Source organism: Mytilus trossulus, chromosome 7 (assembly GCF_036588685.1).
Source record: "Mytilus trossulus isolate FHL-02 chromosome 7, PNRI_Mtr1.1.1.hap1, whole genome shotgun sequence".
In the NCBI taxonomy this organism is placed as follows: domain Eukaryota; kingdom Metazoa; phylum Mollusca; class Bivalvia; order Mytilida; family Mytilidae; genus Mytilus; species Mytilus trossulus.
The window spans coordinates 24,704,567-24,720,110 of record NC_086379.1 but is presented as its reverse complement, the minus strand read 5'-3'; the positions used below and the strand labels follow the sequence as shown (position 1 = coordinate 24,720,110).

Genomic DNA, 15,544 nt, shown 5'->3' with positions numbered 1-15,544 from the left:
CTTATATCTATTCACCTGTAATTTACCTGTACCTGTAAAAAAAATCGGCGCAAATGAAAGAAAATATCGGCGCAAATGAAAGAAAAAATCGGCGCAAAGGAAGTGCAGATCGGCGCAAATGCAAAACGCTGACTTCAATTCAATCAAGCTCATTAAATAAGCAAGATACAAATCATATACATTTAATAACACAACAATTATATCACACTGATTTCAACAATAACAAACGTGAATTTAGAAATAATCAAATAACATAACTACACAGCTCTGCACTTCGTCCGAGATGTCGGTACCTTGCACAGCTGTGCACTTCGTCCGAGATGTCGGTACCTTGCACTGGTCACAATCTTATATTGCATTTTGTTCATTTAACAAAACATGTTTTTTAATTCGGCACATATGTAGATAATCGGACGTAAGCAGTTTGGCTTTTGATTAATAGATTACCACCCCTGGTTTCCAAACGACATTGGATGTCAACATTGTTGACAGAAAGTTCCTGATGAAGGTTATTCAAGGAAAGCGAATACTTATCATCTGCCTGGTCGTCTTTGTTTTCATTTTTTACTAAAAGAAGAACTAGCTTTTGCTGACCGATCGCTGTCTATGTTGTATTTGGTAGACATTTTTAATATAAGGAACAGGCCTACACAAAAAAATATTTGGCTATAAGATGTCTCGTACAAAGATGCCAAGATGAGTAAGTTATCGTCTTTGATAATACTGCTGATCGTATTTAATTGTGGAAAAAGCTATATGCGTATTACTAAATGTTTATGATTGCATTTGCATGTAGTTACTTTCAAAATAGCATTTCTGCACTTATGTGAGTCTTTATTATCGTATACACTTGGCAATAAAATTAACAATATTTTGAAAGGATTTAAGAAATTTATCATGGAATGCAATTTCGGGGTCGAACTAGACACAGTGAATTCAATAATAATTATCATACCATATATATTTACTGTTGTGCTGTAATAGAGTCGACATTTCATTTAACCAATCGACACCACCGTATCGACACCAGTATCAATAACGAAATCGATGTCATGTTTCTTATTACTTATATTGACAAACCATGAAATATATACTTACGAAAACAAGTATAATCAATGATATTTTTGAAAATTGATTGTTAAGTAATATAAGCCAGAATTTGCATCTGCTTCTAAACAAAAGATTTTTTAAGATCTTGCTTGGTGTTTTTTTTTTTTTGCTGACTTGATTATGCTAATTAATTGATTAATAAACTATTTTCGATATTAGAAGGGAAGGAAATTAGACATTTTTAAATTAATTTCAGAACAGTAGTTTTGGGGGTACGTTTTAACGCTAGTCTTTTAACAATATTGGAAAACAAAATTTGGATGTCCATTTTGAAAATTCATGCATATGAGGGTGTTAATATTATTTCCCCTGACATATGAGGGGGGTAGTATTTATTTTTCCTGACAACCTTTTCGGCGAGTGTTTAATTTCCCGATTGGGAACATTCACTTATGGAAGCATAACAAATTATAAATGGTCAAATATTTGAAATTAAAAACGAGAGGACTGGGTTTCATCGTTTAAGGTAAGTACCCCAGGAACTGTAAGGTTTGGTTCTGACAAGTGGTAATGTTTACAGGATATATCACCAGAATCCATATTCCCATTTTGAAATCCATATTCCGAAGGAGGTCTGCTTGCTTCCATGCTAATTTTCCTGAGTCCATTTATACTTCTAGATGGCCGACGTCCGGACAGTTTCCTATTGTTCATGATACAACTGGTTTGTCTGAGTTGACTTGCATTCCGCTTGGTGTACATCATACTATCATAAGTAGACAGACTGTAACTCCTCATCATAAGCTCTCTCAAACAAGCACAACACGGCAACCAGTTGTGTAACATTACAATAAGATCTGCCTATAATGAGAAAAGGTTACATGTTTAAACTATTTGAAAAGTGCTTGTTAATTTATAAACACATTGTATAATGTGAGGGCTGTATAGCCAGTCTAGGAAGTTAAAACTTCCGTCGGCATCTTTCCGCGCTACCTTGTTTTAGTCAATATGTGAAATATTTGTTACACATAAGTATGCCAAATTGTTTATTATAGTGACAAGTGTTTTATGACAATATAAAATATTTCAATAAGCAGTTGTAATTGCATGTATCAACATATTTCAAAAGCTGTCGAGGAAAAAAATCTTTTAATTTTCACTCAATTTCTTCGCATTATTGATAAAATTAATAAATGAACATGTCAACCGCCTAAGAACACATTAGCGTCAATAGGCTTAATGTCGCTAGATACATCTTAAATTTATTAACCTTAAACTGAGTAGGAAAAAAACCATTCGTTTACAAACCTTGATAATTTAATGTCACAGATTTTAACATACCGTTTTTCCACATGAATTAGAATAACTTTTAATTAAAATGATAAGGACGGAAAGTGCTGAAGACTTAAAACTGGATTAAACTCGACACACATCAGTAAGAACCAAGTAAGAGCTTGTCAATGTTTATTTGTCATTTACAGGAGTCAGCGTCTGGAGTACAAAAATTTAATCCATGTATCTATGAAAAATTTATCTAAAGGAGTCGAATGTATTCTAGGCTCCGTGTTGAAGGCCGTACATTGACCTATAAAGGTTTACTTTTTTAAATTGTTATTTGGATGGAGAGTTGTTTCATTGGCACTCACACCACATCTTCCTATATCTTTAGTTTCTATAATGCAAAACTGGTCTATATTAGCGCCCACTTTTATCATTATAATGGTATTTTGATTTAAAGACCACCATTAGATGTCTTTCTAGATCGGGGGTCGGGTTTTTTTTTTTTGCGGATTTACTGTAAGTTTTCATCTGTTGGTATGCATACATATCTTTTTTTTTTTTACAACACCCGCCTTGTGCAAGATTATCTATTTTCAGATCTCATTAGACTAGGATATTTTTCTTTCAGAACTTTTCTCCTTAGTAAATCAAATAGTCGTTCCTTAATTTATACTAATTTTATTTTTAACTTTTTTTGTACACTTATTTCTAATTTAAAAGAAGTTCTGTTGTTTTCAGATAAGTCATTGCGTTGACCGCGTCACACTGTCCCGATTAGCCAAAATTTGGGGAAATATGTGACATCTTTCCCCCCCTTTTTGCAATATTTAATAACAAATAAATGCAGATTGTTGCCATAGATACACCAAAAATAAATTATATTTTACCATTTTATTTACTGAAAATAAAATCTATGGAACATTCTGATTACATACATATGCCCATATATGACATAAACAGTAAGCTTGATATTGCAAGAAAGCAATGAAAAGGGGATGGTAAAATTCATAAGGGCAAATTTTAGTATTTTTTCCTAACTGTTTATTGCTACCTAAAGAAACACACAACGGACATTGAACGTACGTGAAACGGATACGTACCGGACAGAACGGACGTCGAACGTATATCCAACGGACGAGAACCGGATAAAACGGACACCTAACGGAAGCATAACGGATAAAACGGATGAACAAAATAATCTGATTATTAAAGGCAATAAACCATGCGAAATTTCAATTGGCATTTGTCTATTTTACATCCGGTAGGCATCCGTTTTATCCGTTATCTTTCCGTAAATGTCCGTTTCACATCCGTTTTATCCGTTAGGCGTCCGTAAGGCGTCCGGTAGACTTCCGTTGGTGAATTGGTCTACCGGATCTCCAACGGATGCATAACGGACACGTAACGGATACAAAACGGACGAGTACCGTACAAAACGGACGCCTAACGGACGTTCAACGGACATTTTATCCGTAAGACGTCCGTTCAAAGTTTTGAACATGCTCAAAATTTTCAACCGGACAGAACGGACGTCAACGGATAAAACGGACGCTTAACGGACATGCAACGGATATGGACGGACGCTTAACGGACATGCAACGGATATGGACAGACGCCTAACGGACAAGAACGGACGTCTAACGGACATGAACGGATTGAAAAAAAGTTATCCGTTAGGCGTCCGTTCGAGCTATCCGGTAAGGTGTGACCGAGGCTTTATTTTTTTACCTGTTGGTTCTAAAGACAATATTAAAGGTATTTTCAGTAACTGAATGTTTTGGTTGATTTCTAAAAAAATAGTTTATGTATCAAATATGCATATTCAATTTACCATTTTCTGCATGTGTCATATACAAATATAATGTCCATAGTTGTCCCCAATATGTTACATACGGGGGGATCCCACGCTCTGCATTGCCTTGTTTGAACTGTAAAATGTGTGCACTAGTCTGAATAATCACCCATAATTATGTCCATGTTTACTGATCTATCATAAAGGTAAGGTAATGGTTTCGTTGATCCCTTTTATTTAAAAGAGTTCTTTCCAGGAGAATATCATAATAATATAGACAAAAAAAAAGGATGTAGGGAAAGCAACAAATGCGGCAAAATATGACATAAAGACAACACAATGGTTATGGAGTAAACATTCGTGTGACAACAACTCAGACGATACATAAAAAATCAGAATAATAACGAAAAAGTTGGTTTCCTATATACGTGTACCTGCCGTGTTTGTGTACGAGGCGCGTTTATGATTTTCATTATGTTACTTGATATGAAAAATTGACAATTTTTTTTTATTTTACTTGTAAAAGTAAATACTGAGCCTGTAATAGCTGCTCTTCTTGTTCCATTTGAATTAATAGAAACAACGCTGTCGCCTTTCTTGTCCTCATAGAATCATATGATATGAGCTCCATGTTTTGTGAACGTCTTTCTTAACTTTCGTATTAGACTGATCAGTGCACATCGCGCATGACACTCTAATTGTATTTTAGCGCGAAAATTAACTTACATTGAGGTGGATTTATTGCCGTCGTAGTTCCATCTTGTCGCCTTCGTATTTTTACTCGATGGCAACACGACGGGATTACGAGGTCTTCACGAAGTCGTGTTGCCAACGTAAGACCTTCGGGTAGCTTCGTGATTCATTCATGTAGACATCGTAATGTCAAAACTGCCCGATGGAAACGATGGAAACACGAATGCAATACGATGTTCAAAGATGCATTCCCGGTGACATTACGATGGTGAGGATGGTGATACGAACTCAATACGAACCCTCAATATCGGACGCACCTTCGGGGATTTTTTAACATGTTAAAAAATTTAGAACCCTTCCCGAAGTTGTCCCCGAAGACTAGAAAAAGTGGTCGATGGTTCTACGATGGTTAAAGATGGCACTTCGAATAGCCCGATTTGGATACGATCAGTCCCGATTTTGAAAATTTCCATAATCGTTTTGCCATCGGCGTAAAAATCGGGACAGTGTGACGCAGGCATTATGAAAGTAATGAATCGAAATTGGACTAATTCTGTATTTCTGTCTTTAAGCTTTGAATGATGAAATCTTGTGTACAGGATTAAACAACTCTTTAATATTGGAATAAACATAATTGATCAAGGAATCACATATTAGAAAAGGTTTTACACATGGTATAACTCATTTTCACTTTATTTTTATGTCAATTATCTTGTAATGCACCAACGCATTCGAAATCTCAGCATTCATGACATGGGAAAATCGTGGAAGATACAGCAATTTCAGAATCTATTGCATCCTGGGTATTTAATGTTCGAAAGTGTGCACCAAAACGGTTTGATTGGTTTACAGCGTTCTGAATCATGAAGATTCAACCAATGACTAGATTCTCTTTTCAGTTTTGGGTACGATAAATAAAATTACCAATAGTCTTATTAAAAGATTTTAATTTTTCCCTCTTCTATTTTGCTACGACTTGCTATCTGTATAGTTCTATGTCTTAAATACCATTATCTTTTGCATTGGCTTTATATGTTAAAATGTACGAATGTGAATTCTTATTTGTGATATCGAATCTCGAACGATGTATTTAGAAGTTGAAATTCCATCTCTAATTTCAGATTGCAGATATCTATTTTCGAATCTAAAATATCAGTTTTTTTAATCATTGCTATTGTTGTATGTTGTGATATTTTAAACAGACCTTACTGCTATCGTCAGTCGCAATTAGAGTCTCAAAAGTGTCTATAATGGGCTTGATAATGTCTCGTCTGACTTTTCATTTAGTTACTACATCTTTTCGGAAACTTTTGCACAAGACGGTTATTGACTTAAGCAGACATAATCAACATTTATGTAAATAAAAAAAGTCCCATGACAGTTTACATCCAAATAACAACGAAAATCTAATTCAATTATTGAAGCATGTTGTAAAAAGTCTTCCGATTTAAATGAATTATTTGTCAATTTGTCGATATATAGGACGTTGAAACAAAAGAATTGAGGTAACAGATTCAAATTACATGAATAGTTTATATTTGACATGTTTCTACAGTGACATAATTAATGTTATTAGCCTTGTAAATACTTATAATTTGATTAATAAAATGTCTTTACACATGGGGTTTCAAATTTATCGGTTCTTAATATTTACGCATCTTCACGGAGCGCATTAATATGTAGAACTATAATCGCATTGCAGACAATGATCTGATCATTAATTCTTTACAGTACTTCATAAACTATATTTAGATATAATCACAAGGAAATACTTTAGTATCACTAATACATCAACGTGTATTTCTGTGACAGGGAGGTATCCCTATAGATTTATCAGTTATACTGAGCGCAGATGTATCTTGCTTTCTCCCAAAACAATTGAGGGTATGGGGCATTATGTTTTCTGGTCTGTGCGTCCGTTCATCTGTTGTACCGTCCGTCCGTCCGTTCGTCCGTTCGTCCGTCTGTCCCGCTTCAGGTTAAAGTTTTTGGTCAAGGTAGTTTTTGATGAAGTTGAAGTCCAATCATCTTGAAACTTAGTATACATGTTCCCTTTGATAAGATCATTCTAATTCTAATGCCAAATTAGAGAATTTATTCCAATTTCACGGTCTACTAAACATAGAAAATGATAGTGCGAGTGGGGCATCCGTGTACTGTGGACACATTCTTGTTTGTCATGTTTAAATAAGATTTTGTTTACATCTATTTTCATCGTTTTTCGTGTTTTGAAATGGCATTGTTAGTTTGTTTTCAATTTATGAGTTTGAATATCAATTTGGTATAAGTATTCAAATATCAACTTTATATTGAAATCAGTAAAAGAGTAAAAGTTCCCACTATAGGTGCGATGCATTTAGTTATTACTTTGTGTTTTCCTAGTAGGCTTTGGTGAGTTTGTATACCGACAGTTCTTCGTCGTTCTCAATGATTTTCGAATTTGTGACTTTGAGACGAAGAACAGCGATAGAAGCGCTTTTTCTTTGCTTGATGCTTATTTTGTGTTATTTTTATTTGCTGTCCACAGCATGTACTGATATAGTTAGATTTTTATGAGTAATTTTACGTTAGAACTTACCCGAAAACTTTCATTAGTAAATCCATATATAATTGGATTGGCAAAACTATTACTCATAGCTAGCCAATGGGCTGTTAAATATAATCCTAGAAACACATAATATTCTTTCTGAGACTGGAATTTCATTATTTCTGGGTTGGTATCTCTTGCCATATTAAGTCCGTGAAGTGGCAGCCAACAAAGTCCAAAAATAGCTACAACTATAACCAACATTTTCACAACCTGTAATAGCAATTAAGAAATAATAGGTAAGGTTATACGTAAAAGAAAAAAAGAAAGAAAGACAGTAACCTGATGCGGATGCGTCATTCTTGAATGCCTTAGTAATACGATAATATATATAGGCACTTTTTCTTCTACGATTCGTTTCCTCATAAGCAATCATAATCGAAACGCTTTTTTGTGCAGGACTTTTTACAAGTGCGCTTGGGATAATTCCAATTTGTCATGATTTAACACCATATCAATAATTTTCGTATTGTTCAGTACAAATGAGCAATTTTCATTCTTTCCTTTGATATCCTTCGCCTCTCTTGTTTACTTGATATCAAATTTAACCAGGTGCTCCACCGGGCGCAGCTTCATACGACCACAGAAGTCAAACCCTGAACAGTTGGTGCAAGTATGGACACAACATTCAAGCTTGCTACAGCTCTGAATTTGGATCGTGATAAAAATTTTGACACAATATGAGTTTCTGACACAAATCAAATGTCAAGATCTTACAAATCTATTGCGCAATATTGTGAAATTTAAGATTTCTTCTTCAAACTTTTCAAAAATTTGGAATTTGAGAAATTTGGGGAAAAGAATTGAAAACTGCTACCCCCTTTTTTTTTTGCAATTAGTCAAAAACTTGACATTTCTTTACACATAATTTATAAGAAGTGTAAGAGAGGAAAATCAGAATATACCCAACATTGTATGCCAAATGTTTTTGAATTACCTTCTTTTCACCGCTTTTAAATTGTTTTAATTATCCATTGACCAGAAAAACCTAGTTTTCCGGGGTTTTTTTTTGCCCTTTTGCCAATAATTCTATAACATGTTGAGCGATAAGCCTTAAAGTCAAAACTAACCATTCCTTCATGATATGGAAACTTGTGGTATAATTTCAAAGAGATTCATACACACAAGTTATTGATTGAAAACTACAAAAATGCTTATTTTGGACCCCCTTTTTGGCCCCTCATTCCTAAACTATTGGGACCATAACCCCCCAAATCAATCAATCAATCCCAACCTTTCTTAAATGGTATTGAACCTTCTGGTAACACATTATAGACATCCATTCACCAAAACTAAAGTAATTGTCCGGAAATAAATTTTTGCGGTCGTATAAAAACCGAAAAAAAAATAAATAAAAACTAAATATAATTTTTTTTTTGAATCTTTATAAACAACTGTTTTTGATACGAATCTGTTTGTTATAAAACATTTACCACACATTGTAATCGTCATGAAACAGTTATATTGCTATTAGATTAGAAACCATAAAACAGTAATTTCTCAGTTCATCTGGATCGCCCCATTGAAATTAAAGCATGCATATGATACAATCTTTAATTCATAAAATTAACTTTATCTTTCTCGGTTATATAATCAATTACTGCATAGTGTGAATCAAGAAATTTGTAATGCCGGTTGCATTTAGATAATGATATGGGATTAATATCAAACATTTTTCGATAAGCATTAAGTTTATAGTACTTATAGATTCAAGACGAACCGAACATCTATTGATTTAGCATTTATAAAAGAATTCATGATTCAAAAGGCGATTTTAATTTACTGGTTTAAAAAGTATTTTGCATATTTACTTTCATACATAGCAACTTTCTTAAACAACTTTTACACTCACAGTTGTATTCTTATCGTAAAATTCAATGACAACTAAACAAAACAGCTTCAGATCGAAATCAAACAAACAAACAATGGGTGACTTATGTGCTCTGGGATAGAAGCATTCAACACCTAACGAGTTGGTGTAGTTGGATAGAATGCTACGCTTTATGAGTTTTATATATGTTTCCTCTAAATTTCGGAATTGTGGTTAAATGTATCAATGAATTCAAAACTACATGTTTTGTGCTTCATAAACTAATAAAACTAATTTGATCCTAGAAAACTTATTTCATATTATTTTCCGTTGAAGATATCGGTATAACTTTTTTTCTAACCTCTACAGTATGCTTGTAGGTAATGATTCTTTTTAATGCCAACTAGCTATTACATAGTTCCGAGAATATTAAACTGCAGAACACTCTTACAATACCTTTTGTTTACATACAACATAAGAAATTAGCTATATAAGTTCAAAAGACATTCTAACCTTGCTTTTGTTGGAACATTAATTTTCTTCTTAGTCTAAGAAAGACAAATAACTTTTCTAAAGAGAAGTAAGAACGGGATGATGATTTATTGTATCTCTTTTAGAGAATAAAGCTTATCTTATCTTTGATATGTTTCGTGTGATCATCTAATTAACCCAGAGCAGCATAACTGACATGCACCTCAAATATTCATCTACACACAAATGATATGTCATGAATCATTACAGTCCATTACACCAAAACCTTAATTGTATTATTGGTTATGAAGAAAACAGTTCTTTCGGGTTGTTTCTTATGTTCATTAGCCTCCAAAGAGAAACGATACGCCAAACTCCAAATCAAAAGTAATGTTTAGCTCTGGCAGTTAACTGCTAAATCAACGATTTATGAACAAATTTCTGTCTGTAATATTGACAAAAATTGCATTTTAAGTCACTTAATATTTTCTAACATTGATGTTCTGTCAATTTCATAATCAATGATGAAGAAACATATGAGGTCAAGGATCGGAGAGTTTCATTTACATTTTTGACACCATATATTACCCAAGCTCTGTTTGGCAAACACCTTCGGGATTTTTATACTCTCAATGCTCTTCAACTTCGTCCTTTATTTAACCTTTCAACATTTTTTGATTGAGCGTCACTGATCATTGGTAGACGAAATTCGCGCTTGGCGTTCATAAATTATAAAAGTGGTAACTTTGATCAGATTGTTTTTGGTAATTGAAGGTTAAGTTATTTGAATACAGGGAAGGAGGAATGATTAATATTTACAAGCCAAATATTCAAAGGCGAATTGTTTTTCTATTGCTGCTATTTGTCTTGTTAAATTAAATATGGAATGGATAGGTATGATTGGTGTTCAACGTCCAGTGTCAAATATTACATATATATCAAAACATATTGATTTTATACTGAGCCAGCATTTAGGTTTTAGTGCATAATTAAAAGAGGGACGAAAGATACCAAATGGACAGTCAAACTCATAAATATAAAACAAACTGACAACGCCATGGCTAAAAATGAAAAAGACAAACAGACAAACAATAGTACACATGACACAACATAGAAAACTTAAGAATAAACAACACGAACCCAACCAAAAACTAGGGCTGATTTCAGGTGCTCCGGAAGAGTAAGCAGATCCTGCTCCACATGTGGCACCCGTCGTGTTGCTTATGTGATAACAAATCCGGTAAATAGTCTAATTCGGTAGGTCAGATTCATGAAAGGGAAGGGGATTGTAGTTACGACGTAAGGAACATATCCGATACCATTTGTGAAACGGTTATTCCATAACGGTCAACCAACTCGTGATGGCGTCCGTAAAATTTACGAAGGTATGATTTCAACTTCACCATTTGAAACTCTTGGTTTAATAGCTTCCTTGTAAGCAGCAACCCTCTATCAAGAAAATCATGATAGGAAATGCAAGCACATGAATATCGTATTAATTGGGAGATATATACCCCTTATGCAGGTGCTGCTGGAATGTTGCTACTTAGAAATGGAAAGTTCACAATTGGAAAGCTGAAATCATCTCTTTTGTCGTAAAGTATAAGGTATGAAATCAAATGGAAGACATGTCACCCTACCTAACATGTCTTTGGTTTTCACCAAACATTTAATATGCAAGCGAAGAAGCAGCATATACTAAATTGGAGATGAAAGAAGTGTGTTAGTAGGACAACAACCAATGGTTATATCCATCCCTATAAACAAAAATTGAATAATTCCACAGCAACTCTTTGCAAAAACAGATGAAAGTTAACAAAATATTTTGATAAGAAGATTGTCTTTTTTCCCGGATACCTGGTTGTCTTCTTCTTAGGAAGTAATCAACTATGGGAAGGATTTGTCTCTCTTTGTAACTACCAACGCCTATAACTTCTGCGATACTTTTTCGTTAGCCAGACCTGTCAATTTCAATGTGAATCAATCTGATAAGTTCTAGACATATCAGACATTACGACGTCGTTAAAATGTTGAAATATGTGTAAACACTGTCGGTAGTGTAGGTTGGTTTATCTGCTTATCGTCAATTAAGTTTTTCACCTTTCCCACGATTCGGTTTTTCTTATTTTTAAGATAATTAAATAGTTCGACTAATATAGACAAATACATCTGAAACGCTCTATGTACCATTATTAATACAGTTGCATGTGTTACAGTTATTGTTTAGAATTGAATTTGAAAAATCAACTTCTGTATTATTTGGCCATGTATACTATAGCAAAAGATAATCAAAGTGAGAATGAAAATGGGGAATGTGTCAAAGAGACAACAACCCGACCATGCATAGAAAAAACATAAAAAGATGTTCATATTCTGTAGTGATTATTTTTTTTAAAGATGTTTAACCCGCCATTTTTGTCCGGCAAATGTCTAGACGATGTCAGGAATATGGCGATTATTTTTCACTTGTTCTGTTTATTAAAAGTGTTTGTTTCTGTCAGTTGTTATGAACTCTTCCCCTTTTTGAATTTGTTTTTGGATAAATAAAGGCAACAGTAGTAAACTGATGTTCAAAAGTCATAAATCGATTGAGAAAAAAAACAAATCCGGATTTAAAAACTAAAACCGAGGGAAACATCAACTATAAGTGGAAAACAACGAAACAACAGATATCGGTATGTTTGCTCTTCTTTTTTCATCAAATTCAAGATATCATAAACATAAAATAAGAATCCTATATTTTTTGAAGTAATTTAACAACTTTATATAGAGAGCATAGAACTCCATCAAATTTCAATATTATTCAGTAGTATAACATTAATGATGATACTCGTACATATTTGCACCATTGGGTATATCTTTAGATAAGATTACAAACTGTGAAAAATATACTCTGTGATATAGTTGCCCTACTTTCGAAATATATTTGAACATTATTCGTGTAAACTTTATTTAGTATCCAGGATGTGTTTATATATTAGCTATTGGAATTATCAAACTGCAAACATTGGAATTAACTTTATTCATTAGAGAAACTTTGATTATAAACTCGAACATTCTTCGGGAGTAATTTGAATCAATCAACAAATGAAATACAGTACATAGAAATTTGGATTTCGGTTATTATATCTATAGCTAATTGTTAGTTTTAATATTTTGTATTTTTTGGAATCAAATGTCATATTGTTGAATGGTAGGTTTTCCTCTTTTCTGTGATGTATTGTGATAGAGACGTACCACTTTGAATAAATGTATTCATACATGTAATCAATTTAATCAGAAAGTTAGATATCTATTTGAATACTAACTTTATCGGTACTAAAATTGATTCCACAATTATATATAACTAAATATTTATGTCTTAATAAACTAGAAAATTTATGTCTTACAACTTGTCGATCCTCATATTTTGGAAATGCATAAGTAGGTCTTAGTTTTCTATAGCGGTTGTGATGTTTTCATACTAAATCAAGAGAAACTAAACTGATCGAAATTGCAGTGCAGGAAAACACGATTTATTTATTTGTTTTAATTAGTTGTTTTAATTAACATTCTTGTTTCTTTTGTCTTTATGATAGTTGTTTTGTGATTTGACTATATTTAAAGAGTCAAGCCCTGTCACACTGATTGTTTACCATGTTATGCTGTTTCAAAACAATTCCTTGTTATCGAACGGGTTTAAATGCTCACATACATGTTTATATATCTGCATCATTTTATTTATGTATGTTGGCGGTTGTTTTCGTTGCATTCCAGTGTTTCTGTTGTCCCGTTGTTTTCATCTTATAATTGCCAGGAGTCTGTAGTTCAGTTGTTAGTTGGTGTCTGTTGTTATGTTTGCTTTTTGTTAAATTGTTATAGCATAAATCACATTTGTCATGACGTGGTCTTTTATAACTGGCTAAAGTGTATGTGTTTTGTGCATAATCGAAGGCCACAGCGACCTACATTTACTTACATATATGTCATTGTCTCTGTTGACATCTTGTCTCATTTGCAATCATACCACATCTCCTTATTTCTATATTGAATAACGCGTTATATTTTGTTTTGCAATCATACCACATCTCCTAATTTCTATATTGAATAACGCGTTATATTTTGTTTTGCAATCATACCACATCTCCTAATTTCTATATTGAATAACGCGTTATATTTTGTTTTGCAATCATACCACATCTCCTAATTTCTATATTGAATAACGCGTTAGATTTTGTTTTGAGGAAATGGAAATAAGATGCCAAAATTTATTCGCATTAATGAACTTGAACTATAAAACTATTGAAGGTTCTGTGAAAAATCTGATTTACTGTGACGAATAATTTTCACTATCTGTCTATTGTTTTTATTAACCATATCAATAGTCCCTGTGTGGCCTGTTAGATATTTGATTGAATATTTATCCATTACAGACAGTGTGAAGTAAAACATACTATCTCAGAAAAACAAAGCTCGTCAAGGGAAATATTGAATTGTGATACCAGAAACCGACAACGATAATAGCTGGAGGCGATGATTTTCATGTCTGTAAAACTAAGGTTAAAACGGGCTGATCTTTGACGTCACAACAAATTTGTCAGATTTTAGCAATGTCAGTTGCTATAATGTAGACCATCATAACAAAACTTGAGTTTGTACTGGAATTTGTAGAACGTTTGTCAGTGTGGTCTCTAGATAAAGTAGAAATGTAGCTATTGGGCTCATTGATGTTTACTTTCATCTTTTTTTGACACCAACCGAATAATCTTAACACCATTGCCTAGTTGTTATTTAAGTGAGAATGTACTAAGGGACAGACACGATTTCCCTTTGAACCCTTTTTCATAAAATGTGCTTTCTTTTCCATCAAGATATCGGTATAAATTGACATCTTTTCCAAGGTTAAATGATCAACAAAAACAATCGAAGAAGGACATCCGATATTATGATGTATGAAAACAAGAAACAAACAACAGTCAAATTAAAAACAATGTACAGAAACTTATAAAAATGGTTAACACGATCCCCAACAATTGAGGGAGATACCAGGTTCTCCTAATGGTTGACCGAAGCTGTACTTTCCCTCTTATGACACCAGCCATGTTTATCTCGAGCTCACCCTTGATAAAGCACATTCCACATTCTCTGATCAGAATGAAAAACAAAATGAACAGTCTTTTGCGGTATAACTAATCTTTATTCGTAAGTTTTCGATTAGATTAATAGTGTATCGTTCAGAACAATGTATTGCTTCCAAAATAAGATAGTAATACGAATGAAAAGAATATTTTATACATTGTATGCATCCAAAAAACTTCTTTTGATTTACGTTCATTAGAAACGCACAAAGCTTAATATTAAAAACCGATTCACGAAGATATATGCGATAAACAGGAACATAATATATCAAAACTTATCTACGGGCAGTTTCGCCTGAGTGAGCCAGAACAACAGTTTTTTTTTCTTTCTTTTTTTTTTTTTTTTTTTATTAATTTGTACATTTTAAACAGACAATTCGATAAAGGTATGCCATAAATTATGTCGGTACTCAAACACTGCATTTGCAGCGGTATTGAACCAATGATGTTCAAAATGAACATAACACTTTAAAAATTGCATACTTACGAACAACTTTCTTTTAGGGAAAACCGAATTAGAGATTGAAGGTATGTTATATCGCACCAACTGGAAGATATTATAGAACGAAGTTAAAGAGCATTGAGGACTGAAATTTACAAACATTTTGTAAAATGCAACTACGGTAATCTTTCCATCGGGAAGAAAATTCTTAGTTTAATATTTAGAAAAAGTTTTGAATTCAGTTAATTTTATAATAATTATGTCCATATCAATGATAATGCATGTCAAATCAGAATTGCTG

The 15,544-nt window shown here is 33.1% G+C and overlaps 1 protein-coding gene across 1 annotated transcript in view; it reads right to left on the bottom strand.

Moving 5' to 3' along the window:
* Positions 1-319: 319 nt before the first annotated feature.
* Positions 320-15,544, bottom strand: part of LOC134724812 (prolactin-releasing peptide receptor-like) — a 28,913-nt gene continuing 13,688 nt past the window's right edge. Inside the window, exons 2-3 of the mRNA XM_063588088.1 lie at positions 7,395-7,616; positions 320-1,911 (exon numbers count right to left, since the gene is read on the bottom strand). Coding sequence (XP_063444158.1) covers positions 1,543-1,911; positions 7,395-7,616 — 591 coding nt within the window. The 3' untranslated portion in view covers positions 320-1,542. The remainder of the gene's footprint in view (positions 1,912-7,394; positions 7,617-15,544) is intronic.